This window comes from Amblyomma mixtum, chromosome 5, assembly GCF_055824585.1.
Source record: "Amblyomma mixtum isolate Tamu chromosome 5, ASM5582458v1, whole genome shotgun sequence".
Classification (NCBI taxonomy): Eukaryota; Metazoa; Arthropoda; class Arachnida; order Ixodida; family Ixodidae; genus Amblyomma; species Amblyomma mixtum.
The window spans coordinates 173,592,351-173,620,252 of record NC_143016.1 but is presented as its reverse complement, the minus strand read 5'-3'; the positions used below and the strand labels follow the sequence as shown (position 1 = coordinate 173,620,252).

At 50.0% G+C, this 27,902-nt stretch overlaps 1 protein-coding gene across 2 annotated transcripts in view; it reads left to right on the top strand.

The window, feature by feature from the left end:
* Positions 1-27,902, top strand: part of LOC149344743 (very long-chain specific acyl-CoA dehydrogenase, mitochondrial-like) — a 73,585-nt gene that overhangs the window by 35,541 nt on the left and 10,142 nt on the right. For both annotated transcript variants that reach the window (XM_089546353.1, XM_089546352.1), the window contains 3 exons: positions 3,429-3,612; positions 16,979-17,233; positions 23,289-23,437. In XM_089546353.1, coding sequence (XP_089402479.1) covers positions 3,429-3,612; positions 16,979-17,233; positions 23,289-23,437 — 588 coding nt within the window. The remainder of the gene's footprint in view (positions 1-3,428; positions 3,613-16,978; positions 17,234-23,288; positions 23,438-27,902) is intronic.

Sequence of the window (27,902 nt, the reverse complement as noted above, 5' to 3'; positions counted from 1 at the left end):
GCCAAACTTGTGGTCGCGACTGATACCGACATTCCTCCGTTTTCTGCTGCCCTCGTACCCCTCTCCTGTGCTGGCGTCACTCATTCAACTGTTTTCTTCACGCCTTCCGAAACCGCTTCCCGCCATCCCTGCCTCCTGCTTCCCTTTGCTGTTCTGACGATCGACCATGGACAAAGTGCAATTTACGTCTCGAACCCATCTTCGTGCCCGTCAGCAGTGCTCCGAGGTGAATGCCTCGGGCGTATTGAAGACCTTGATTCCTGCCTTCCCTACTCTATTCTTGATACCACCGCTTCCTTCGATGTCGATGTGCTCAGCTCCTGTGATGTTAAGAATGATCCACCGCCCTCCGACGTCTTCCACCGTGCCATTGACGCTGACCTTCCACCCGCGCTACGTGATCAACTCGTCGCCCTCCTCCAGCGCTTAGGTCTTCTTTCGATCTTCCTCAGACTGCCTTGGGCCGTACGTCTGTCGTTGCGCACACCATCGACACCGGTACACACGCCCCTCTTCGCCAGCGCCCCTATCGTGTCTCGGCTTCTGAGCGCCGAGTCATTTCTGATCACGTGGACGACATGCTCCGTCGGGGTGTCGTACAGCCCTCTCACAGTCCCTGGGCGTCTCCTGTTGTGTTGGTAAAAAAGAAAGATGGTTCCATCAGGTTCTGTGTTGACCTGTAGTGTGCCAACTGTAGTGTGCCAAGTGTGACAGGTTCCGCTACCACCATGCGCCGACACTGCGCTGCGCCTGACGACAACGAAGTTATGCGCCGACACTACGCTGCGCCTGACGACGACGAAGTTCCCCCGCTCTCTCCTCTCTTGGTGCTGGCTACGCCCGTCTACGCTGCCAGACCCTGCACAGCGGTTCGGTCTCTTGAGGACGCCTAACAAACACACCCCTACAATTTATTTATTTATTTATTTATTTATTTATTTATACATACTGCAGCACAATTATATGCGCTATGGCAATAGTGCGAAAAACACAAAATACGGAACAAGGTAACAAAATGCAGCAAAATGTACAAAGTGAGCACTACAATAAAGTTAAAGTCACAAAACAAATATCAAACAAGAAAGGAACTGTTAACGACAGGGTAGGAATACACAGCTAGTATTATGCGTCTTCAATGGCAGTTACAAAACTTTGAAATGGACAAGAACGAATGGACCCAGGTAGAGAATTGCAGGCTTCTATTGAACTGGGAAAAAAGCTGAATTTGAACAAGTTAGCATGCGCAAAATACGGTATCAAGTTTAGCTCGTGATGACTTCTTGTAGATGATAATGGTGCAAAGTTAATGTCGTGGTTATCTGAGAGCCTTACCGAGGAACTGACGATACAATGTAAGAATTTTAATGATTCATTGTGGCGACGGGCAGAGAGTGTGGTTAAATTCAATGAAAGAAGTGTAGAAGAGGGTGAGAAATCACGATCGTAACGATGATATATGAAACGCACAGCTTTTTTCTGGACTGCTTCTAACATGTTAATTTCAAACTGCTTGTACGGGTTCCACTCTGCAGCTGTGTAATCAAGAACAGGGCGGACCTGAAAAGGAGGCTGACATGAAGCCTCAGGAGCATGCGAAAAAAAAACACCATGAGAGAGCTCATGGGCCAAGCTATTGAGATGCATCTGCGAGTTGTGTACACTAGCCCCGAGGATTTTGTTGTTCCTGTAAGCCTCTTTCTTGTTGCTCGTGGTGTGAGATGTGCATTTCCCTAGTTCTAACTGGTAGACGTGGTATTGTGTTGTGTTGTGTTGTGTTGGTTGTGTAATAGACAGATGGTGGGCCGCAGCTTCCCACATTCCTCTATTCTCCACACGTCCAGTTTCCATGTTCTCTAGTCTAGGGTATATGATATCCAATTTTGATGCCCCTGCCCAGTGTGTTGCGGCCACGCTCATGGCTGCCGCATACTCTTTCTTCTCATTGACAAGAAAATAGTTTGTTGTTGAAGCTTTTCTTGTTACCTGAACGAAAAATGAAATTATAAGTGCAAGAATACTGATGCCTGTGCTGGCTTACTTAATACAGTCAAACATTGCAAAGCTGATTTTGTTTGCTGTTGTGTTTGGTTAGTGGAGTAATCTTAAGTTGTGCGGTACTGCAGTGGTGATGCCATCATAGAAATGCACTGTAAAAGGGTGGAAATTTGGGCTGGTTGGTGCATGATCTGAGGCTAAAAAACAGCGCAAATGGGGACGAAGCAGAGAGACGGACATGACGCTGTCGTCGTGTCCCTCTCTCTGCTTCGTCCCCGTTTGCGCTGTTTTTTAGCCTCAGAAGTGCACTGTATTGGTGACCACTCTGTTGGGTGTGAACCCTTCAGGTTTTCTTTGAGCTTGGGAAAGCGCCACAAGTCTTTGCAAAGTGGTTCTTACTTGATGAAATGCTGGGTAACATATTTCAGTTTCATCACTTCATGAAAAGCTAGAGCCAGTGAGCAAAGCTTATAGAACAGGTCTCCTCAGCACATGGTCGCAGCAAATGGCAGCACCTGTAGCTACCATTTGCTTTAGAGTGATGGAAGTATTTTTTTATAGTGACTGTAGCAGGTTATCTGTTGAACTGTGACAGAGCTGCATTGTTTGTCTTGCTGAAAGCAAATGTAACAGTGCTGCTGTTTACTTGAAAGGCATGTACGACTCCTGGTCTGCTGCTGACCAACTGCTGGAATTCATGGCATGGGCTGTGGGCACTGAATTGTTGGGAGGCATTGAGTGATGGGCTTCCATGCATGAGGAATTAGGTGCCCCCCTTGAAAAGGAGAGTACATGAAATTTTTGTTGGCTGATGCTCATGCCAGCACCTTACCCCAGATTGAAGCACGTCAGAGCATGATCAGAGCAAGAGCATCAGAGCTGTTGGGAATAAGAGAAGGCGACATGCACTGACACAGATGGCATTTGTTCAGCTAATTTGGCAAAATAATTCGGGGTGTTTGGCTAGCCGGAAGGATTGTGAGTGAGTGTTTGGCCATGCCAGCGTAGGGAGGATGCTAAGAGTATGGATTGAGCTCACCTTGCAAGGCTGGCTGCATCCCACTGTGTTGGCTGTGCGTGTGCCAAGGTTGTTGAAGATAGAGACCAAACAACCTGTGCCTACTAGACACTAGTGTCGCTCGTGCTCACCTGTGGCACTTGTGCGCTGGCGACAGAGGTGCCTTTTTAATTAATGTGTTATGGTCAAGCGGGGAAGTGGAACTTAAGGGGATGCAGCATCGGCGAGTTCCCTTTGGAGAGTGTGGTCAGTATTGAATGTGCGTGGGTCATAGCCACGGAATGTCTCGTATTGTGAAGCAGGGGGCTGTTAACCATTAAATGGCAGGTGTTAACTGCCACCCACTCACTATGGTGGCACGTGGGAGCTGTGGAGGCTGTTGAGCAAGCGAACAATAGCCTGCTCCCTGTTGCAGGCGGCCAGCACAAAGGTGACGGCGTCCGAGTGTGCGTGGTACGTGACGGACGAGGCCATCCAGATACACGGAGGCATGGGCTTCATGCGCGAGGCTGGCCTGGAGCGCTGCCTCCGAGACATCCGCATCTTCCGCATTTTTGAGGGAGCCAATGACATCCTGCGCCTGTTTGTGGCCCTCCAAGGTGATGACGCTCTTCCCTCACCTCCACATCTCTTGTGGCCAAGAGCTGAGGGCAAAGTTTTGTTTTGTGCCGTCTTCCTGAGCTGTCAGTTGTGTGGTACTCTGTCGTGCTAGCTTTTATTTGCAACAGTCTCCCAAGGGACAGTCTCCCATGGAGAGGCAAAGACTGTAGTCTTTGCCTCTCCGTCTCATCTGCACTTAAGGTGGAGGAAAGTCGCCTGTGAAAGCAGAATAGCGAGTGCGGTTCAGCACTGAAGGATTGTGTTTTCCGGTTGTAATGTTTCCCGCAGTTTCTTCAATAGTTGAAGTACTATGCTGCAGAAACAGCACAGCTAGGGCAGAGGTAAACACTTGGCTTGCTCAGTGTCTTGTCAGAGCGTACTATAGTGAAAGCTTGTTAATTTGAACCTCGATAATTCGAATTTTCGGATAATTCGAACTACACTACTTGGTCCGGCCAAGCTCTATAGAGATCTGTGCATAAAAAGCCCGTTAATTCGAAAGTGAGTCAGTTCCGCTACGGATAATTCGAACTACGCGCCGCCGCGCGTCTGGGTGGCGTAACACACAGCACGCGGCCAAAAAAAAAAAAGCACCTCCACATAGAGGCTGCACACGTCCTAAACAGGGACAGAAGATGGAACCAGATAAAATCGTGGAAGAGTGGGTAAAGCCTAAATGGTGCCATCACCGGCGCAGTGGGCCGGCGGCCCTGTTAATTCAGAAATACCAATAAGTACTAAGTACTGTCGGCGTAGACCTAGCTCACGCCCATGAAAGGCTATGACTTCGGACGGGCGCTACAAATTACGAGATAAAAACATTTTTTTTTCTTTGCGAGTGTCGTCCATCCTTCCACCCACCGGTCGCCAATGGAAGCACTGGAAGCACCGGGTCAGCCGCGATCATGACACCGGCTTTTAGCATCTTTAGCATCCTTCGCTGGAAAAGGCGTTTGCTGCTATTGCAGGTTCCAATGATTGAGTGGCAGTGGACAGCGTCCGCCTCAATCGCCCATGGCACGATAAGGCGAATGAACGCACTGAAAACGAGGCTTGCACAACCGGACAAGCGCTGGCACTCTGCCAAGTTCGCTTCCCCCCTTGCTAGAGCTAATGTCAAAAGGTAAACACGCCATGATGTTATCCCTGCGCAACATCTTGGCTCACTGCCAAGAAATGCGTTGCGGACCATGACAGTGCGAAACGGAGAGAAGCATTAACGACTGACGCTTTTTTTTTTTTTTTTCAAATTCTTAGGCAAAAATCGGGGGTTGGTGGGTTCATTATGCGAGTGGGTCTGTTATGCGAGTAAATAAGGTACATATACCCTAATGCAAATGGTTCTTGTCAGATTTTTCGAGGCCATTCGATAATTCGAACATCAGATAATTCGAACTTTTTTTCCGGTCCCCTGAAGTTCGAATTAACGAGCTTTTACTGTAGTGCAAAAGACAAAGACAGATCAGAAAACATCATCGCTGACTCCTCAACCAAATTTATGGCAGCAAAAAGGTCGCAGATTCATTCACCTCCTCCTGGGGCTATCCTAATGATGACATTGAGTGGGACCAATCAAAACAGCCTATCTGAGCACGTCGTGGAAGTTTGCACACCATGGTTGCCTGTTTACTGCAACTTATTCCTGTCAAGGCTGGCAGCTATTCTCATGGTAGCAACAACCATGTGAACGTCCAGCTGGCCCAGCGATGCTTCATCACATCGACGGTGCAGATGGGAACATTGATCAATGGCCTTTCCTGACTTATCTGAACTCGAGCGTGAGATACTTTTTAGCATAGCGCATGCCACTACTGCCCCCGCATACCGTGCCCTACCACTGTGCGCTGATGACGGGAACATGGTGCCATCTGGCATCACGCTCAGTGATCTTCATGCTGGTGATGTGCACTGGTTAATGTGAAACGAATGGCTTTTTCCTTTGTGTCCTTCCTTGGGACCGAAACGAACGCTAGTAGAATGCAATGGCTCGATCAGGTCGATTCCGCCAAGCCGTTCTGAGATGCATAGAGAGTAGCCGTAAGTGCTGTGTGCTAGGTCATAGATGTGTACAGTGAGGTGCAAAGTCCTTCAATGCAGAACAATAGCCAGAGCCTCTGGTGGTGCTTTTTTGTTTTGCTTCCTTTGAAGTGCTTTTACCCAAGGCAAACGTGTTGGTTTTGTTGATCTAATATTAAACCCTGTGGGAATCCTGGCTTTACGCCGTCGCCTTTGCGCGGCTCTGCCGGCTTCCCGCGTTGTTTCTACTCTTTCCCTTGCTCCCGCCTCAGGTGGTGGAGAGGCGGCTGGGTGACTAATCACTGTCATTTAGCCACAGCTCCGCCCCGGCTCCCCAAGGGCCTTTGCCATTGGCGCCTTTTGGCGGGAATTCGGGACCCGCTTTTGGGTGGCCGCGCGCCGCGCGACCGTCCAAGCGGGGCCCAGAGAGAGATCCCTCCGAGACAGCGTAAGGTGCGTACGTTACTGTGTTTGTCCGTGCCGGCCTCTGCCGTTCGGACCAGTGCATACTCGAGCTCGCCCGCACGTGTCCTCTGACCTGCAGCGGCTCGAGCCTGTCCAGCGGGGTCCAGCGACCTCCGACAGGCGTACCTTGCATTGTTTGCCCACTCTCTCTCGCAACCGGCCCAACGGTCGACACGAGAGAGAGATCACAGCACTGCCGCGGGGACATTCTCCTGCAGCGGCGTGCTAGCGGCGCGCATTGCTCGAGTCGCTTCGTGCGCGCAGCGGAGTCTTGCTCCTCGCGCGCCCCCGGGACGGGGTGACGATTGAGTGTGTGTGTACTGCTGAAGGACGACGTGAATAAACGTCTCCTTTGTGAGATTGGAGGCCTATTTCTTTGCGGCGAATCGCTCTCCTCCCAGCGGAGGTTGAGTGCACCGCATCGGTGTCCCAGTGGTGTGTGGTGACGGCTGATCGGGGCCCCTGGCTCGCGCGAAGCTCGAACCCGCGGTGGTTGGTGACCTGTGTCCACGTAGAAACCCACAACCCGAAACGTAACAAAACGTATCTTGATTTATTAACACAATTAGCAGTATATTTACTGTTTGTCCAGTTATCAAGCTCCCACCCGATGATGTCATATCCACTGCTAAAGACCGCCACTGTGTTGTGACACCATCAGTGTCATGAATTCGTTGTTGCGAGCTAATTAAAATATTAAAAAGTGGAATATAAGCGGTACGACCAATGCTAATAGCTTCACTATAACTCATTCTATTCAACCAACAGGCAGAACAATGCTCTGAGAATGTGTTTCGGGGCCCCTTTAAAGCCCCTTCTAACCGTTGAAAAGTTCAGTCTTTGGGTGCCTGCCCGTAGCTCATCCTCAACACTTTAGAACAGGGGTTGTCAATCTTTTTGGTCTCGGGAAGCCCCAACGGCTTTCAGTAGGTGTGGAACCCCACGTGCCTTGGCTTCTGTCCCTTCCTGCCCGACGTGCATGTAAAAAGGAGTAAGCATGCACATGGCAGCTCTAGAAATGCCCAAATTCAGTTAATAATGGCTGGCTGAATAGTAAGACCGCCTGCAGGGAACAGTTAGTGTGATCAGCCCCGAAATAAAGTGGGCAAAGGAAAGCAGAAAATTGAGACATGCATGGATTTAGGTGCTTGGGGAACCTTAAAAGAACACTCCGAAGAAGCCCATGGTTCCGTGGAATTTACTTTCAAATTCAAAGTCACTTTATTTCTGGTAGAAAGCAAGTATACATCATCAGCAAGAGAGTTTAAAGGGAGACTGAGGCGGTTTTCGAATCAGCTAATTTTTTAGGGTTTTGAAGTAGTGTCATTGCTGATCACGTCTGTGAAATCATTTTTTCGATTTTGGCCAGAACAGTGGCGCAATCACCAATTAAAAACGCGATGTTTAAATCTCCCGCACCGCGCGCGACCGCAGGAGAGGAGAACAGCGGAGAGGGAAACCTCGTCCATGTCGGCCAACGTGACGTCACGTTGAGGAGCCGGGAGCTTCGGCGCACCCGAGAGAGCTTTCAGGGCGCGTTGTTTCTCGTGCTGCATGCATTGTTCCTCGTACTGCATGCGTTGTGACGTACAAAGCGTGTCAGCCGACCTTGAGAATCAGATTCAACACGAGTTACTACTCTGCTTTCGTGTCCACGAACAACTACGCCCGCGACTGTGTCGTCTTCCACTGTTTTGCGCAAGATCATGCGCTCGCAGCGCAAGCGCTCGCTGCTTTGACGAAGAATTCAAGCCGACCAAAGCAAGCGTACTCTGCTCGAAGCACTTTCGTGAGACCGGCTACATGCAGAGCTTGTCCCTAATGTGATCTCTGGAGATTTCGGTCGCGGCTGAACCATGACGCAGTTCCTTTCATTTCCTCGCGCATGAGAGGCGTGTCACCATTTCGAAGAAGCGCCTCTTCTAAAAGCAGAAATATGCTCACTAGAAACACGCCCCTGCAGAAACCTAATAGATGCTCAAGCATGTGTTGCTCTTCTCAGCAAGGCTCGGTTAGTGATTTTGTACTCGGTTCGACGTGTCCAAGCAAGCAAGCAAAGCAAAACACAATAAAGCAAAGCAAGCAAGCATTGAAGCTCTTCATATTGTCACGTTGTAGTGACGGCAGTCCAGCGGTCACGAAGACACCAGAAAGACTTGCAAACGAAGCTCTTTATTTGGGCTGACTTGCGCCCGCAAAAGAACTGAATCACTCGGTGTCGGCGTAAGCAACAAGCGTGCTCGTCAATCGTCGAACTACGAATGCCCGCCGCTCGCGGCATCGCTCAATTTAAAGCCGGCAAGGAAACTTCCAGATAACAGGACAAGATCATCTACACTAATCTGGAAAAACCTAGATGCAGCCTTTCATGGCTGCGATCATTCGAGATTAGTCTGGTCGCTTCTCGCGTCACGAACAAAAGTGATAACAACCCTTTCCTGCAGCCTTGAGCGTGAACGAACAAACACAACAATGATACGTGGCATTACCCCCCTTCCAAAGAAGCATCGTCTCGATGCTTTAAAATGAAAATAAACACGGAAAATGAAACTTCGAGTGCTTTAGCGTTCATAATATGGCTTCAGGCGTACGACATGTACGACTTCCGGGCGTGGGCGGCGTCGCTGAGATGCTGTCGTGGCGTCGGGGATGACTTCATAGTCGAGGTCACCGATCCGACGGAGAACCCTGTACGGGCCAAAGTAGCGTCGCAGCAACTTTTCGCTCAATCCACGGCGGCGAACTGGAGTCCATATCCAAACCCGATCACCTGGCTTGTAATGCGTGTCTCGTCGGCGCAGATTGTAGCGTCGGGCGTCGGTGTGCTGCTGGTCTTGAATGCGAAGCCGTGCAAGTCTTCGGGCTTCCTCGGCGCGATGAAGGTAGGCGGCGACGTCGAGGTTGTCTTCGTCGGAAACGTGCGGGAGCATTGCGTCGAGTGTTGTTGTGGGCTTCCTGCCGTATACCAGCTGGAATGGAGTAAACCTGGTTGTCTCCTGGGTGGCAGTATTATAGGCGAAGATCACGTAGGGCAGAATAGAGTCCCACGTCTTGTGTTCGGCGTCGATGAACATGGAGAGCATGTCTGCGATGGTCTTGTTCAGACGCTCTGTGAGTCCGTTGGTTTGCGGATGATAGGCAGTTGTCCTCCGATGACTTGTCTGGCTGTACTTTAAAATGGCTTGCGTCAGTTCCGCTGTAAATGCTGTTCCTCTGTCTGTGATGAGTACTTCGGGTGCGCCGTGTCGGAGGAGAATTTGTTCGACAAAAAATTTTGCAACTTCTGTTGCGGTACCACTAGGCAACGCTTTTGCTTCGGCGTAGCGGGTCATGTAGTCGGTGGCCACGATGATCCACTTGTTACCTGATGATGAAGTAGGAAAGGGGCCGAGTAGGTCCATCCCGATTTGCTGAAAGGGCTTAGTTGGCGGTGGTATGGGGTTCAGGAGTCCGGCTGGTCTAGTCGGTGGCGTTTTGCGTCGTTGACACTCGCGGCACGTTTTCACGTAATGCGAAACGTCGGTAGCTAGCCGCGGCCAATAGTACTTCTCCTGGATGCGGTGCAACGTGCGAGCAATCCCGAGATGTCCTGCAGTCGGCTCATCATGACATGCCTGCATAATTTCTTGCCTGAGATTTTTGGGCACGACAAGAAGATGCACTGTCCTGTTGGGCGCGAAGTTCTTCTTCAGAAGGACATTATTGTGAAGGACGAAGGACGACAGTTGGCGCTTGAACCCTCGGGGAGGCGATGCGGTCTTGCCTTGCAGATAATCAACCAGGCTTTGCAACTCAGGGTCCGAGCGCTGCTGCTGCGCGAAAGTGCTCGCGCTTACCGGTCCTAAGAAAGCGTCGTCGTCTTCCTCTTCCGGTGCTGCGTCGACGGGGGCTCGCGACAAGCAGTCTGCGTCGGAGTGCTTGCGGCCAGATTTGTAGACTACAGTTATGTCGAATTCTTGAAGGCGCAGGCTCCAACGAGCAAGGCGGCCGGAGGGATCTTTCAAATTGGCTAGCCAGCACAGAGCATGGTGATCGCTCACAACCTTGAATGGTCGTCCGTACAGGTAGGGGCGAAATTTCGACGTGGCCCAAATAATGGCGAGACATTCTTTCTCGGTGGTCGAGTAGTTGGCCTCGGCTTTCGACAGTGAACGGCTAGCGTACGCGATAACCTTCTCCTGTCTGCCATTTTTCTGAACGAGGACCGCTCCTAAGCCCACACTGCTTGCATCGGTATGAACTTCGGTCTCGGCGTTTTCATCAAAGTGCCCGAGCACAGGAGGGGACTGTAAGCGGCGCTTCAGTTCGTTGAAAGCTTCCTCTTGCGGCCTTTCCCATTTAAAAGGCACGTCAGCCTTGGTAAGTTGGGTCAAAGGTTCAGCGATGCGCGAAAAGTTCTTGACGAATCGCCGGTAATAAGCGCATAATCCAAGGAATCTACGTATAGCCTTCTTGTCATTAGGCTGTGGAAACTCTGCGATCGCAGCCGTCTTCTTGGGGTCTGGTCGAACTCCATCCTTGCTTACGACGTGACCAAGGAACAGCAGCTCCTCGTAAGCGAAGTGGCACTTCTCTCGTTTCAGTGTCAGGCCTGAAGACTTGATCGTTTCCAGCACTATCCGAAGCCTTCTGAGGTGGTCTTCAAAGCTTGAGGAGAAGACAACAACGTCATCTAAGTAGACTAGGCAAATCTGCCATTTCAAGCCTGCGAGCACCGTATCCATTACTCGCTGGAACGTCGCTGGGGCAGAGCAGAGGCCGAATGGCATCACCTTGAACTCGAAGAGTCCGTCTGGCGTGATGAACGCAGTCTTCTCGCGATCTCTTTCGTCGACTTCAATTTGCCAGTAGCCGCTCTTCAGGTCCATCGATGAGAAGTACTTAGCGTTTCACAGCCGGTCCAGTGTATCGTCGATGCGGGGAAGGGGGTAGACATCCTTCTTCGTAATGTTGTTCAGGCGGCGGTAATCGACGCAAAAGCGAAGGGTGCCGTCTTTCTTTTTCACTAGGACGACCAGTGCTGCCCAGGGGCTCCTCGATGGTTGTATGACGTCGTCACGAAGAATTTCCTCAACTTGCTTGCGGATAGCTTGGCGTTCTAGCGGCGACACGCGGTAGGGGCTCTGTCGCAGTGGTCGCGCGTGTTCGTCTGTGACAATGCGGTGCTTGGCAAGCCGGGTTCGTCGCACACTCGATGCTGATGAGAAGCAATCGGTGTACCTTTGAAGAAGACTGCGTATTTGGTCTTGTCTGCTCCGGGGTAATGCCGGGTTGATGTCGAACGTGGGGTGATGGCCTTGGTCAGATGGTTCTGCGGGTTGGTCGAGTAGAGCAAATACGTCTCTGATGTCTTCCAGCTCGTCGAGGAAAGCGATCGTCGTACCTTTGTTTAGATGCCGGTATTCTTCCGTGAAGTTGGTTAGTAATACCTGGGCTTGGCCATTTCGGATTTCGGCGACTCCCCTCGCGACGCCCAATCCTCGATCCAGGAGTAACTGGGTGTTCCCCTCGATAACGCCTTCGGCATTTTCGATGTCTCCAGTACCTATGCCGACGAGAACACTTGATCGGGGTGGCACGCTCAATGCTTCATCGAGGACGTTTAAGGCAACGTGATGAGTCGCGCTCGTCGCAACAGGTATGGCTTTTTCCGTGGAAAGCTTGATCGACTTAGATCGAAGGTCGATGATCGCCCGATGTTCGTTCAGGAAGTCCATTCCCAAAATCACGTCTCTCGAGCATTGCTGTAGGATCAGGAAGGTTGTCGCATAGGTTCTCCCATTTACAGTAACTCTCGCGGTGCAGCGTCCTGACGGCGTAATCAGGTTGCCACCTGCGGTGCGGATCAGCGGGCCATCCCAGGTAGTTGTTACCTTCCTGAGTCGGACAGCGAGTGGCCCACTCATGACGGAGTAGTCAGCTCCGGTGTCCACCAAGGCAGTAACCGCGTGATCGTCGATCATAACTTCAAGGTCACTTGTTCGCGTTTTCGCATTGCACGTTGTCTTCGGTGTACGATCTCGGCTTCGTCGAGTAGTGAGGCTGCGGTGGGCGTACTGCGACGTTACTTCACTGGGCAACGGTAAAAGCTTCAAGTCTGGCCGCGTCGTCGTCGTCGTCGTCGGTGTCGTCGTCGTCGGAGCTGTCGTCGTCGGTGTTGTCGTCGTCGGTGTTGTCGTCGTCGGTGTTGTCGTCGTCGGTGTTGTCGTCGTCGGTGTTGTCGTCGTCGGTGTTGTCGTCGTCGGTGTTGTCGTCATCGGTGTTGTCGTCATCGGTGTTGTCGTCGTAGTTGAGGCATGGTCTTGAGTACTCGTCGATGGAGGATCTTTATCATTGCGCTTAGAAGCAACCTCACCTCCAGAGGCTGCTTTATTTAGTTTAACCTTCGGGGGCTGGGGGAGCGTCCACGCATGGCGTAACCTCGGCTAGGAGATACAAAGCGCGGGGACGATGGCGACGGGGAACGTGATAGGCGGCTCGGCGATGAGTATTCTTCCCGACGCAAAACCTCCTCGATTTCGGCTGGTCGCTGGCCGGGTCGGGGTCGTGGAGCGTAGTAAGAGAACCCTCGGATGCCCAGTCTTCTGTATGGGCAGTGCCGGAGGACGTGACCGGCTTCGCCACAGTGGAAGCATAGTGGGCGGCGCTGGTCGGGAGTTCTCCACTCGTCGCATTTCCTCGGCTGCGCGCGTCGCTCGTAGGACGGGCGGGTTGGGGCGAGTGGGCGGCGGTCCAACGCAGCTGGCTGAGGGCGATAGGGGCTTGGGTCCCGTCGTCGAGGTGCAGGACGGCGCACAGCTGCGGCGTAAGTCATGGCTGGGGGCTGCAGAGGCTGCGTGGGTGTCGGCGTCACACCCAAGGCCTGTTGAACTTCGTCCCGGATTACGTCAGTAAGTGGTGAAACCTGCGGCGGCGTTCCATTTGGCAGCAATCGTCGGAGCTCTTCTCGTACTACTTGGCGTATAACCTCCCGCAGGTTATCGTTGTTAGCGGCGTCCAGGCAGTTTGCTGAAAAAACGCGCTGCTGGCGCTCATATTGGCGGGCTCGGGCGTCAAGTGTTTTTTCCATCGTGGAGGCCTCTTCTATGAATTCCGCCACGGTTTTCGGTGGGTTCCGTACGAGGCCGGCAAAGAGTTGTTCTTTAACTCCTCGCATAAGCAGCTTGACCTTTTCTTCTTCCTTCATGTTTGAGTCGGCACGCCGGAAGAGACGCTTCATCTCCTCAGTGTACACTGCAACGGTCTCGTTTGGGTGTTGTATGCGAGACTGTAGCAGCTGCTGGGCTCTCTCCTTTCTCACGACGTTTGTGAAAGTCTTGAGAAGCTGCTCTTTGAAGGTTGCCCAATTCGCGAGGCTGGCTTCCTCATTCTCAAACCAGACTCTTGCTGGTCCCTCCAGGGTAAAGAAGACGTACCTAAATTTCATGGCATCGTCCCAGTTGTTAAAGACAGCCACTCGGTCGAACTGCTCCAGCCATTCTTCGGGGTCGGCGCCAGGCGAAGCGTCGAAGGTTGGTGGCTCCCGGGGCTGCTGCAGAATGATTGGAGTCGTCGTCTGGGGCAAGCTCATGGTGGACGTTGCTGCTGGCTTTCGCTTCCGGGTAGGGTCCGGCAGATTCCCGAACTCTGGTGCGTCCCCTTGCAGGCGTCGGCTAGCGCGGTGGACTGGACTCAGGTCCTGCGGTTGATGACTCAGAGGGCTGGCGTCACGGCTTGTAGGGGGTGTCCGGAACATGGAAGGCTACCCAGCACCTCCACCAGATGTCACGTTGTAGTGACGGCAGTCCAGCGGTCACGAAGACACCAGAAAGACTTGCAAACGAAGCTCTTTATTTGGGCTGACTTGCGCCCGCAAAAGAACTGAATCACTCGGTGTCGGCGTAAGCAACAAGCGTGCTCGTCAATCGTCGAACTACGAATGCCCGCCGCTCGCGGCATCGCTCAATTTAAAGCCGGCAAGGAAACTTCCAGATAACAGGACAAGATCATCTACACTAATCTGGAAAAACCTAGATGCAGCCTTTCATGGCTGCGATCATTCGAGATTAGTCTGGTCGCTTCTCGCGTCACGAACAAAAGTGATAACAACCCTTTCCTGCAGCCTTGAGCGTGAACGAACAAACACAACAATGATACGTGGCAATATGCGGCATCTCGTTTAATCGTATCTAAGCGATTAAAATGAAAGCGTTCGACGTTCTGATTTCGGATGCAAATTTAACAGAGAAATGAATGCCAATCAAGTTTTTGCAAAAAAACATCATGTCTCGCAACCTTAGTCGGTTTAGTTGTGGCAGCGAACGAGTTGTAGCTAGCTTGGCTTTTAAACACACATATAGTTGGCCACTACTTCACTGAACCTTAACTGCAAATCTAGGAAGGGCGAACGTTTCCGAGGCAGCGATTAATATTTTCTGGCATCTGCTGAACGCGCCACGAGTGAAGCAGCAGCCTTGTGGGCGTATTTAGCTTGGTTTCCAGTGCACAATGATTCCTTCAATATCCTGTGGTCACATGCCTCGCAGTGCTTGGCCACTGCGCTTCGCTAATTTTGACATCAGCTTTGTGCTGCTTCATCGTTTCCTTGAAATACTTTCTTGCCCCAACCTACGCCGGGTAGTGAGAATAGGATTTTTTGTACACAGCGCTTTGGGCCTTTTCTTTAGGATGACGCTCTTTCGGGTGAGCCAGGAGGCGTCCGGTGGTGGTAATTGACTCGAGTATTGTTCGCACCCCTTCCTTTCCGAGAATACCAGCCGAGGTTGTGCTGGCACCTTTTACGCATGATCTGCGTACGTGTCTTTCATGCTAGCGTATGCTTGTGCTAGGCGTAGAATTTTTTGCTCGTGTCTTTTTTGCTTTCAGGTGATACATGGAATGAACAAACTGTAGTATCCTTTTCTTTGGAGGTCAGTAAAAAAATAGTCGCCATATTCGCTATTACAACGCCACGGAAAGCGACGATCTGCACTCAGCGCAGCGCCGGATCCGCATCGGCAGCTTCTCCAGTCCTCAAAATGACGTCACGACCTCGCTTGACCAATCACGGGCGGCAGCGCGCCGCGCGGCGTGCCCCGCGGCACAGGCCGCATATTTCTGCTAAAAAAGGCAATTCGCGCTTGTTTTTGCCTTATTTGGATGCGATATTCGAGCATACAGCATGAAAAACTATAGGTCGCCGCTGCCAGCCGGATTTTCAAAAAAAGTGCTTCAGTCTCCCTTTAAAAGAGGAATATTCTACCAAGGCAGACGAGGCAAAAGGCGTTTCATCTACGCCTGACAAGGCCTCGCCTCCTGGCGAGAAGCATTGCACTCTCTAAGCTACAAAAGCCGTTGAAAAAAAATACATTGCACCTTTCAATACATGCAGAAAACAGAAGCGTTGTGAACAGCGCATTATATGAAATTAAAATCGTAAGTACTACAGAAAACAGAATTTTTCTTCAAAAAAATAAAGCTTACATCACAACCTGTTAAGTTATTATTGTGTTAAGAGGCAAGAAGCGCACTTGCATAAATATTTATCTAAACAAAAAATTAGCTCCTAAACAGAAAATTATTACAGTGTCAAAAGCATGAAAAAGCAACATTTGTATCGATATATTTCAATAATCTAACAAGAAACACAGCAATACAAACGAAACACAAACCTGAATGGGATAACAACAGAGAGACAGGTCATTTTTTTTTCGACCAGGAGTACATTTTCTAACAGTACCTTTTGCTGGGCTAGTTGGTGTGACACTGTGTTCAGGAAAGTAAAAACAGCGCTAAATTCTACACGAAACACACAGAAAGACAGCGCCCGTCCTGTCCGTCTTTCTGTGTGTTTCGTGTAGAATTTAGCGCTGTTTTTACTTTCCTGAACACAGTACATTTTCTATCCGTGCTTTACAAGTATACGGTGACTCTACATCCACTGCATAGGAAGTTCTGACTTTAGATCATTGCCCTTGGCTACTTGGGAGCACTAGCAGCAGAGACAGGCTTGCAGTCTATAGTCGGATACAACTTAAAAGGGAAGCTGAAAAGGTTTTTGGAGAATTCGAGGTTATTCAAGAATTCGAATCTACCAAGCTTCTAGAGAAAGCATGCAAAACATTTTTGCACTAACATTTAAAGTGGTTACATAATCATCGATTAAAACCGCGGCGATGTTTAGGTTTCTCCTCACTACGTTGGAGGAGCGCAAGGAAACTTGGCAGTGGCGTCATTGTTGCTGAGATTTCAGATGTCTGCTGCTTGCACCTGCATGCTGCTGTGCGTCGTCAGATGGCATCAAACAATGTAATGTGCGCTTCACATTCGATGGCGTCGGTTTTCTTCCATGGAATAACACTTTCTTCGCTGGAAATGTAGTGCCATCATATGTGACGTCATTATTGGTGCCTCTGCCTGCCACTGCGCATGTCAGAGTAGCTGAACGCCAACGACAACTTTATTCCGCGATTATGCCACCATTTCAAATGCTAGAGCAAAACAATTTCGCAGGCGTTACTTGCACATTTTTCACATTCAGCAGCCTTAAACTCATCGAATTCTAAAACCACTTCAGTTGCCCTTTAAGAAGGCTGCGGCTTTTCCCTGTCAAAGGAACTCCTTCCATCCAATGGCGTTGGCCAATTCTCATGACCCTGCTAGGGTGACAATGCAGGGAGCGGTGCAACAATGGAGAGAGGGGTCTATCCTCAACTATGGAGGGAGGGGGGGGGGGGAGGGGGGGGGAGGACTATCACCTTTTATCTAGCACTCCCTGCTTTGTGACACTTGCAGTGTCATGAGAATCGGCTGACGCCATTGGCTGGAGGGGGGTCCTTTGAGGGGGAAAAGCCGCTGCCTTCTTGAGTTGTATCCAACTATAGTAATGTGGTGTGGTGCGTGCAGGTCTCCAGTATGCGGGCGGGCACCTGCGTGAGCTGCGACGGGCCCTGCGCAACCCGGCCGCCCACCTGGGTCTGCTCTTCGACCAGGGCTCCAAGCGCATGCGCCGGGCCGTGGGGCTGGGCTCGGCCGCACCCACCCTGCAGCAGCACGCCCACCCACGCCTGGCCGGGCCCGCCGCGCTCGTGTCGCGCTGCATCGAGCTGTGCGGGGGCGCCGTCGAGCACCTGCTCATCAAGTACGGCCGCAACATCATCGGTGGGTGCCTCCTTGGATCCACTGAACTGTGCTCTTCACGTGCTGAGAGGTAAACAGTGCAAAGATGACGACCGCAGTAGGAGAATCACAGGACGAGTGGTGACTCACACCTGAAAGTTTATTCGAAGACAGCAACACAATATAGAGAAAAAGCGGCCAACCTATCAACAAGCATACACACACAAACCCGTGTTGCTACGTGGCATCAAGGCATGCAACCTCATTATCATGTAATGAAATAGATGGCTTACTGACTCACAACCTTGTTTTCTTCCTCATGTGGTAGGCTTCCATAATCTCATGTGTTAAGCAGGACAGTTGCTTGTACAGGATATCGCATTATAGTAAGGAAGGAAAACACTATTTCACTATGTCCTTCCTTACAATATTGTAATATCCTGTACAAGCACCCTTTTCGCTTGACACGTGAGATCATGGAAGCCTACCGCATGAGGATGAAAACAAGATTGTGCATTAGTAAGCCATCCATTTCATTACATGATAGTGAGGTTGCATGCCCTGATGCCACGTAGCAACGCGGGTTTGTGTGTGTATGCATGTTGATAGGTTGGCCGCTTTTTCTACATATTGCGTTGCTGTCTTCGAATAAACTTTCAGTTGTGAGTCATCGCTCGTCCTGTGTTCCTTCTACTGCGGTCGTTGTCTTTGCGCTGTTTGCCTTTCAATATGTGCCACCAACTCGCCCGATTAGCTGTTTTGCTGATCTTCATATGTGTGCAGCGTATGCAGGCCCGATCTTGGAGGAGTCTTAGTTTTGCAGTCAAACCTCAAATTAACAAACACAACTGCAGCACAACTTATGCTCTATGAAAGTACCGTATTTACTCGCATAATAGGCGCACTTTTTTTCCAGAAAATCCGGCTCAAAGTTCGGGGTGCGCCTATTACGCGGGGTAAAATTTCCGGAAATTTTTCGACTCGCAAAATTGAACACACCGCGTAAACGCACTCGTGTACGGGCCGCACCCCGTTTTCGCGAAGAAAATGTTAAAAAAAAAAGGGGGTCCGTGTAAGGGCCGCACCGAAACTTTCGGAATGCACGCGCCGAGGCCTCCGCGATCGGCTCCGGCTGCGCGCAACAGGCGCTTGATCGCGGAGGTCACACACGCGCACAGGAGCTTTCAGACGCCGCCCACGGAGGGCACCCAAGGCCAAGCTCATCATCACCATCGTTTTCCTCCGCCGCGAGCTTTCGCTATCTATATCGCCATCAGCATCTCCAGCTCTTTTTTTTTGTTGTTGTTGTTGCTGTCAAGCGCCGGGATTTGCGGTAGCGCGATAGTTATCGTGGTTTATGGCTTTGCCGCGGAGCGTTGATGTTTTAGCTCGACGGGCAAGCACCACACGGCTGGGAGTTTGCTCTCGAACACGGCAAGCGTGCGGCAGGTCGGAAAATACGACGTGGCCGAGAAGTGCAGCAGTTGCGACTGCGGCGTCCCTAAATTTTCGTACGCGACTCCAAGCGTCGAGGTTTTCGCGGGCCTAAGTCGGGAACGTTTCCGGCTGGAGATGAAGCTTTCCAAACCGACGTTTAAAGTGAGCACCCCTGAAAACTGTGTGCGGCTTTTCTACGCGATGTCGTTGTACGTGCTGTGGGTCCGCAGCAGCTGCGACGGCAGCAGCTGCGACGGCAGCAGCACTAGTAGGGACTAGTAGTCAGTTCAGCAAAAACTTTGTTAAAATAAAGATTGGGAAGCGGAGGGGCGAGGCGTCGGCTTGCAATCGTGTAAATACAGTATTGATCACAGTGCCAAGTTCGGGGTGCGCCTATTATGCGAGGAAATAAAAAATCTGATTTTTCGCGCCCTAACTAGGGGTGCGCCTATTATGCGAGTGCGCCTATTACGCGAGTAAATACGGTATTTCATTTCTCACCAGCTAAGCATATAAAGTAGAACACAGACCCGTGGAAAAAAAAAAAAAACTGCTAGTTGGGAAATGGAACTTTCTACTGCATTTTTTTTTTTTATACTATGGTACACGCAACATGCTTCAGTGGTATTTGGAAGGCTTTGGGGCTCTCTCCACCCTGCAATGGCTCTCTGTCTGGCTGAGCACTTGTCATTGGAAGGGTGCGCGATGGAGCTGGAGAAGCTGTGGCACCCGTGTGCTTCTGGGCTTTTTCGCAGTGGCCCCTTTGATCCTCAGCAATGATGGTATCAGCAACCTGCGTCTTTTTAGGCTGCAGGCAACAACAAAAATTGGACGGCGATTGATGGGTTGATCCAACAGGAATGCGTGAGCATAACTTGAGTGCATGACTCCTGTTGGCGCTTCTTGTATGCAACAAAGAACAAAGCTGGGCAAGTTGGTTACAGTCTATTGTGTAACGGCACGGAAAACGAGGATGAATGAAGAACACGCTGCCCAAACACAACGCTTATATTGTCTGGTTCTTTGTTTGTCCTCTTTTTCCGCACTGTTATACTTTGGATGCAACATTGGCATGATCCTTTTTCCTGGCCTGGCTCTTTGCGACTCTTCGCTGCTGCTGTTCAGCTTGCCGAACGAACGTCCGCCACACTTGGCTCAGCACTCTTCAAAGAAACCACCACACTGCTTCCATCACTCTGACAAACCAGCAAAACACGCCGTTAAAGTACGCGGTACAAGGCTCCCTGAATTGCGAACGAGTGCTGAAGACCATGCAGTACGATCCGTTTATCCACACGGGCACCGGCACACACCCTGTCCTTGGCTGCAGCAGACGCATACTCCAGGAGGCACCCTCTTCCATGCTGTGTTCCCTCTCGTTCTCACATCCAGCCACCAACAAATCGCACCGTCCCCCTCATGACCCCTCCTCCTCTGCACATCCAGCTTTCCTGCTCGCCCTTCACTCCTTCTTTCCACACGTCATATTCTGTTTCTCGCTTGGCGGCCTCAGTCCACGGGCACTCTTTTTACCGACGTGGCCCCTGTAATGCTCTCGCAGTAGAAAGCGGATGACACAAACAAAAAAACTTGTAGCCAGCTCGTGCAGCTGCTACTTGTACGGCGCTGTCTGCACAGCGTCTGCTGTGGCGTAGTTTCATTTTTGCACTTCCAGTTGTTCGCACTTGTGTTGCAGCTGTGATGGGACTGCACTGATTGCTGCAGCGAAATTCACGCCGCCCATAAGCGTGTGCAGCATCAGCATAGGCCCGTCACACTGCAAGACGCCAAAAATAGGGGCTGTCAAGTGCCAGTGAAAAGTTGCGAGTCCCACTTTGGCCAGCGTGTCATCAACATGCTGGTCATGCTAAATGTGGGCTGCCAAAATTCTGGCACGAGTCAGGAACTATAGCGCAGAATGACATTTAGTTCAGTTCAGAATCAGTTTATTGGAATTGCAATTCTATTTTCTATTTTCAGAGTGTCTAAAGGTATGTCTAGCATGTCCTAAGTACCCAGTTCATCTTCATTAAAGATAAGGTGGATGTTGCCGTAGGTACATGCCTAAAATCGCATCCAGCATAAGTGATTTTCACTCTTCCTTGCATAGCATGTGAAAGCTTTACATGCTGCATTCACAACTTTTGAGGAGCTTCAAAAAGAAGTTTGCCCATCCTTGAATCTCCACCTGTCGCTCAATCGATGCTGCGACAGTGAAGTGTATCTAGCTCATCCTCTCGTCAGGCGACACTTTCGCATACAGCTATATATTCTAAAGAACCACTGACATGCACACAGAATACCACAGTGGTAAATGCACTTGCTTATGTCTGGACCAGGGAAAAAATACATATTAAGGCGAAAGCTCATACTGTCGTCCGTTAACAAAGCGTGTCATGCGTTTAACTCTGGAACTAAAAAAGGTAGAAGAAAACCAATGGTTGCTTCAGATAGAGGAGGAAAAAAATGAACCTAGAAGCCAAGCTTGATGATTGTAGGCTAATTAGTTAATTATAGGCAAAAATGTCGAAATTGCGTTGAAATAGCACGAATGGCGATACAGCCAAGGGAACAGGATGCGCTTTTGGGCAAGTTGGTTCATATTGCTTTAGAAAGATGTTTTAGAAAACAAGGAGCAGCGTCACTTGCCGTTACATTGCCTAGAACACAAATGCATGCCTCTCCTGACACAAGTCAAGATTCTACGCAAGTGCCGTAACAATAAAGCACGGGAACTTCTCGAGGCATATTTCATCAAAAAGAAAGGAAAAGATTGCATCAGTAACACATCAATCAAACTTTATAATAGAGAGACACGTTTCTTTGAAAACAAGGTGACCTGAATCCACCTAGTGTTTTTATCTTGTTTTTTATCCGCGCTATCTGCCTTGATGCCCTTTGTTGCCAGTGCTGACATGCTTATGTATAAATATCGATTCCTTGAATAAACCTAAGTTGCAAGTTTGCGGCCATCCCGTCTTCTTTCTTGTGATTGTTTCATGTGCGCATCCCATCTTTCTAAAGCCATGGGAATGGTATGACGTCACATCCACCGGAAGTCGTCATGGCATAGTGAAAATTGTAACAGAATGGTCGGGAAAATGTTGGATTTGTGTCAAATTGGATGGAGAAATGTGTAATTAAGCGTAATTAACACTTAAGATCCCCGAAAGATGTACAATTTAGGTATCAATATAGCCACAGGAACGGTGTGCCGTCACATCCACCGGTAGTCGTCACAGCATAGTGTCCTCGGCTTTCGCCTCTCAACACTTTAGTTGCCAAAGTGTCCATGCAATTTTTTTGGGTTTGTCCGATGTACCTTTAGCCAGAGCCTTTTATTTTTGCACCTGTAAAGGTGTTTGCTGTTCTAATTTTGTTTTGCCTAGAAGGGGTGATGAAGTCAGCGTACTGCTGACATTCTCCATGCGCTGGTACACGTCACTTCATCATGCATCCCAGCTGCGTGTAGTCGTGACTGCAGTAGGGAACTCTTCCTCAAGTTTTGCCATCTATGATACTTTAACAGCTAAGTGCAGCATAGGTACATGCTTGTACCTACTGCCAGTAGACTAAAAGGGCAGTGGCCTTCGAAACAAAACGTTGCATGGCTGTATCTTTTTCATCGCTGCTAGTACAAGCAGCGGCAGTTACTGTTTTGCTTGACCTCATTTTATCCGAGGCGCAAAGTGCGACTGAGCACAGTAATGCTATACTTTTGTATGGGATTTTCAAGACGGTGTTTGGACCGTTTTATATGGGCAACACTTTGGTATATCTGCGATTGAGTGCATAACTTTGATTAGCATGCGTGCGCCTCTTCACCCTGGTGTACTGCTGCACTCATACTCACTCGACTGTGTTGCAAGATTGGGCACTTGACCAAATGACATTCCATGTGCTGCGTTGCACTTGGTTTTCATTCTGCAACCATTCCGCAGCTGTGCCATTACGATTTCTCTAACTCATGACAGCCATCAACTTTTGTTTTGAGTGATCAACTAGTCAGTGTGCAGCACCCAGCACTACAGGGCCTGCACATAAGTGCGTAGAGGCAGGAAGCGACCCCCCTTGCCCCCACCAGGCTGTACAACCGGCCAAATTTTTAGCTGGCTTGCGCGATGGCAGTGTTTTTCGTGCTTCTGCAGCTTATGATGTAGCAAACTTGCGGAAATATAAAATCTAAGCATAAGTCCACTAAGCTCGTGTTTAATATTGAACTTTCCGAAAGTTTGCTTTGTTGCAAAGCACAAAAAAAGCGGCCGTCACGCCAGCCAAAGATTTGGCCGGGTGTACCTCACATGTGTGCCTGCATCTAAAAGAAGCAAGCCTCCTCTGACTCCCTGAGGAAGAGCAAGCTTCCTGGTGGGGATGTGCAAAGTCATGTGAATTGAACTGAGTGGCAACCACTCGTAAACACCATGATGCTTCACCACAACTTCAAACTTGTAGTTTTCAATTTCAGTGTTTTCAAGTGGTGGAGGTGTGTTGCAAATCGAGTAGCAAGTGCTGTTTGCAATTTGAAATTTCGAATTTTTTCAATCACCAGTTTTCGTTGAAACCTGTGGCTTGTCAGCTGACATTTCTAACCTTTTCTGTGCCACTGCTGCGAGCAGTGTGGCACGCACAGCCGCCTGAATTGGGGTGCCTCTTTGCGCAGATGAGCAGTTCCTGCTGATACGGCTGGCGCACAGTGCCATTGACGTGTACTGCATGATGGTGGTGCTGTCACGAGCCAGCAGCGCCCTGGAGAAGTCGCTGCCCTCAGCCGAGCACGAGGCCCTGCTGGCGCAGCTCATCTGCAGCGAGGTGAGTGCCCAGCCACGGTTGCTCGTACTCTCCACAAGGTTGCCGCTGGTCTCGAGGAAGCCAGCCATAGCTTGTCAAGTGATGAAAATCTGTGTGCCAAGATTCGTCAACAAACAAACCTGATTCGGTGCTCACAGTGACCCCATCCTTGCGCCAAACTGCACCTAATCAGAATAACTGCTCCATCATGATAAAAATTAGGAAAATTGCACCAAACTGCTTCAAACCTGCTGCTTCGAATTAGGCGGCGCCGTGCGCCGGCTATCCAGGTGGACAGAACCATAGTTCTCGTCACCGTTACAAAATGTTAAGGTCTGTTGAAGCCCACTTATAACAAACGTGACCATCACTCGTCATCCGTACCTTATGTCCCGAAGTTTCTAGTAAATGGACTAATAAAAAAGATCGTCGCGATGCGGGCTTCCTTGGTGTACTTCTTATGCCATATATGCATGAGCTACCTTTGGACCGGCGAAGTATTCGCACGCATTTTTGAGCCGCTGCCAGTATCTCTCTTACTTACAAAACATGAGCAGCAGCAGCACACACATCGAGATGGAGGCCTATCGACATCCTTAGGCTTGCGTATCTTTAAAGTCTACCTTTCGTCGGTGTGATTCCGACTGGCCGGCTGATTAGGCTTAGCGTGAGTCAAACGACTAAAGGTTGCATTTAAAATTATTTGGCAATATAATTAACACGCACACACATGGCGATTTCCGTGCTAACGGCACATCGCATATGCCAGAATGTCAACTTTGGTGAACGCTGGCGAGAAGCAGCTAGCTTGTGTAAAGAGCCCGCTCTCCGCAGGCGGTTACTCCTATCAAGTCCATTTGTGAAAATCTCATGTGCAGTGTGGCCGACGGTGAGACTGGTTATGAGGCACAATCTGCCCATCCACTTTAGGCGCAGTTGTGCAGGATTGGGGCAAAGATTTTTCTGCCCTAATGTAAAGCTTCATCTCAATTTGAAGACAGTCATGATCAGTGCGTACAGCTCGGGCGATATCTGGCAGTACTGACGAACGCTCCAGCGCAGGATGATATCGCGAGTCACCAAGCACGGTTCGATTGAGGGTGCGATAAGACGTTTTATTGCCCGCTGTGAAACAGAACTCATATTTCTGTGTCTAAGGCCGGTAGGGCAGGGGCATAGGAAAGGACATCAAGCATTGAAAATACATGTTAGCATGCATTTCTACACTTTTCATCTGTCCCACGAGATTCACACTTAAGGTGGTTTGACATGCAAGCGACTGAGTGGCGGCAAAGCAAAAAATTTCCTTTTTTTTGGAACCTCGTCGCTGTGCCTGCTTGAGCTGCCACGACCACTCACAAGTCATGAGCATTTGTGTGTGCGAGACAGGACATTGCAGGAATAGCGTGGAGGGTTTTTTCCTGCTTTCTGTTGTACAGTCGACGACCGATTTTTCGGACTCTCTAGGGGCCGCGAAAACGACCGAAAAATCGGGCAGTCCGGAAAATCAAATTTCACCGAAAAAATCACGAACTTATTACCACTATGCCGGAGAAAGCGGCCAATTGTATTGCACACATTCTAAAGCTCCTCATGACTATATTTCGCCGCGCGAAATACCGTATAAACGCGTATAAGGGCCGCACTTTTTTTTTTTTCCAGATTCGAGGGCTAATTTTCGGGGTACGGACCATATACGCGATGTGCGAAAAAAAAATTTTTTAAAGTAAAAACACACCAACCAGGGAATGAGCGACATTTATTCTACGTTCAATCGTCACTCGCGAAGTATTTAGACTCCTGAGCTGGTGCTGCGCTCTGGTGCACGCTCATTCCAAAAGAAGCCGCGCAGCATGTCCGCTGTCAACACGTAGCCGTTGTTCCTAAATTCCATCACATAGAGGAGCAGCTCTTCTTCCAGTTCAGGAAACTCTCACGGCTTGACTCGGAAAGCGCGCTTTTTGCAGCTTGTGTTTCTTGTGTGCTTGTGTGTTGCAGCTTGAATTTCCCGCCCGCCGCACGCTTACCAACCGCGTTCGAGAGCTAACTCCCAGCCGTGTAGCTTATGCTTGCCCATCGCGCTAAAACTGGGAAGCTCGGCGGCAGCACGCGAAAGCCACTATCACGGCGAACGCGCTAACACGCATGCTGACACGTCACGAAAGGCTGGAGCTGGCGATACTGATGCCGATGTGAACAGCGGAAAATCGCGACCGAGAAAAATGTTGATGATAATGATCACGGCGCCATCCATAGACGGCACTTGGAAGCTCCGGTGCGCGTGCGTGGCCTCCGCGAACGGCGCAGCGCCGGAGCAGATCGCGGCCGCGATAAGATCCGGCAGCGCGCCCGAAGCGCGCTTTGATTCCGGAGGCCACGGCATGCGCGTAGCCTCCGCGATCAAGCGCTCCGCGATCGTATTCGCGTTCCGTGTTCGGGACTAAAGACTCGGCACAGATGAGTTCCGTGAACTCAGACTACGGTTCAAGTTCGTGCGGCGGAAGACAGTCAAGGACAGTACAAATTAGAAAACACGCGAGCGCAATGTGCCGACTCGCGCAGAATTTCAGCGTCGCAAGAGGCTCCCTTTAAGCTTGAGTTTCGTTTTGTTTGATCAAGTTTTCGATATCTCCTGCAGTCTGAATTAATGAGGTTCCACTGTACACATTATATGGCGGCTTGGGTACTGGCGGCGAGTGCGAACGAGGTCCGAAAAATCGAGTGGTCAGTTGCGGTGCGTCCGAAATTTCAAGCGCTCTTACACATTGGCTCTATGGGCCACGTCGCGGTGCCGCGAAAAAGTCCGAATAATCAAGCATGTCCGAAAAATCAGGCGTCCGAATTTTCGGTCGTCGACTGTATACGTGTATTGGCCGTCATTTTCATGTTGTGTGCGGAAAATTTGTGACGCTCACATAATATGCTCGCAATGGAGATTGTGGCCATTCGTCTTTCTTGCGACCGAGCACCGCGTCCGGGATGTTCGATCTACCCAAAACTCATGCCATGGCCGTAATGCGCATTTTACTGCCGCATTGATCTCATTTGTACTACTAGGTCAGCGTTCATTAACAAGGGGCACAACTGCATGGAGTTACTACGTTTGCACTTCGCCATTCATTCCAGTTGTGCAACATGGTGACCCTGGCACTCCATCATTCGTTTAAAAAAAAGGGGGGCTGTATGCATCGTGCAGGGTTAGTGCAATGCTTCAGCAAACAGAGAGACTGATCATGACTGGCCTCGCTCACAAGGATATGAGGCAATGAGTCTTTTTGCTGCTTTCATCTGAGGAAAGCACAAGTGCAAAAGAAAACATAACAGAACTGGTTGACATTATTACATAACCGGAGAAGTCTTAACATCGAGCAGATTTAATAAGGAATAAAGGAAAGTGGAAAACCACACATCAGCACATTTGAACTACTTCGCCTGCGAGTTATGCAGAGCATGTGCTCTTCAATTTAAAAGTGTATGACATATTTCACAAAAGGTGACTCTTTTCAACTGTACAGTGCAATCCACTTATAACGATATTGAGAAAACGGGAAAATTCGATCGTTATAACCGATTATCGTTATATCTGGACCGCCAAAAAAAAAATAAAGAAAAAAAAGCAAACAAGAGCACGCATGCATTTTCTCGTGCATGCAGACTTACCTACTTGCCAGCGATGATTCAGTCGGATAGAACAAAGCTAGTCACTAAAGAACACTGAACACTTTATTGCTGTACATATATAGAGAATAAATAGGTTAATCACGCTTTAAAAAGTCTGAAATCCGCGCTTGCTTGAGCGGCAGCTGAAGCTTAATTATTTCCGTATGCATCGTCTCTAGTTGCTGCGTGTACATGTGCGGCAGTCCTGTACCATGCATAAAGCCTATCAGCGACTGGATGGACTGTAAGGCACTTCGTGAAGACATTGGAGCTGGCGTGTGGTGTCACTGCCATCGTTGTCAATGCTGCCGTCATCGTCATCACTTTTTTCATCATCGCTCGATGCCGCTTTTTGTCGCAATAGCTGCTCCTCGGCAATGGCCTCATCGGTGAATTCCTCACACGAAGCAGCAGCGTTGTCAGCGTTCAAAAAGTCGTCTAAGAGCGCTCTGCCGGCAGTTTCGGGGAGCAAGTCATCTGTCCCTTCTGAGACCGCACAGTCGGGACGCACGAAGCCTGCTTTTCTAAAGTAGTTCTTGATTGTGGACTGCTTCACCTCGTACCACGCGCCATACACAAACCGCACCGCTTCGATTAAGCTCACCTTCAGGTGAGGAGGCCCGGAAGCATGCTCTGGCGATATCGAGCGATCTATTTTTAAGATCAGCCATTCGAGCATGCGACGTCTGTAGAGGGCCTTGAAATTGGCAATTACGCCTGCGTCCATGGGCTGCAGACCTGCCGTGGTGTTCGGAGGCAGGAAGACCAATTCAACAGACGTCAGCTTCACGCTGACGCTGTGTGCAGAGCAATTGTCGAGGAGTAG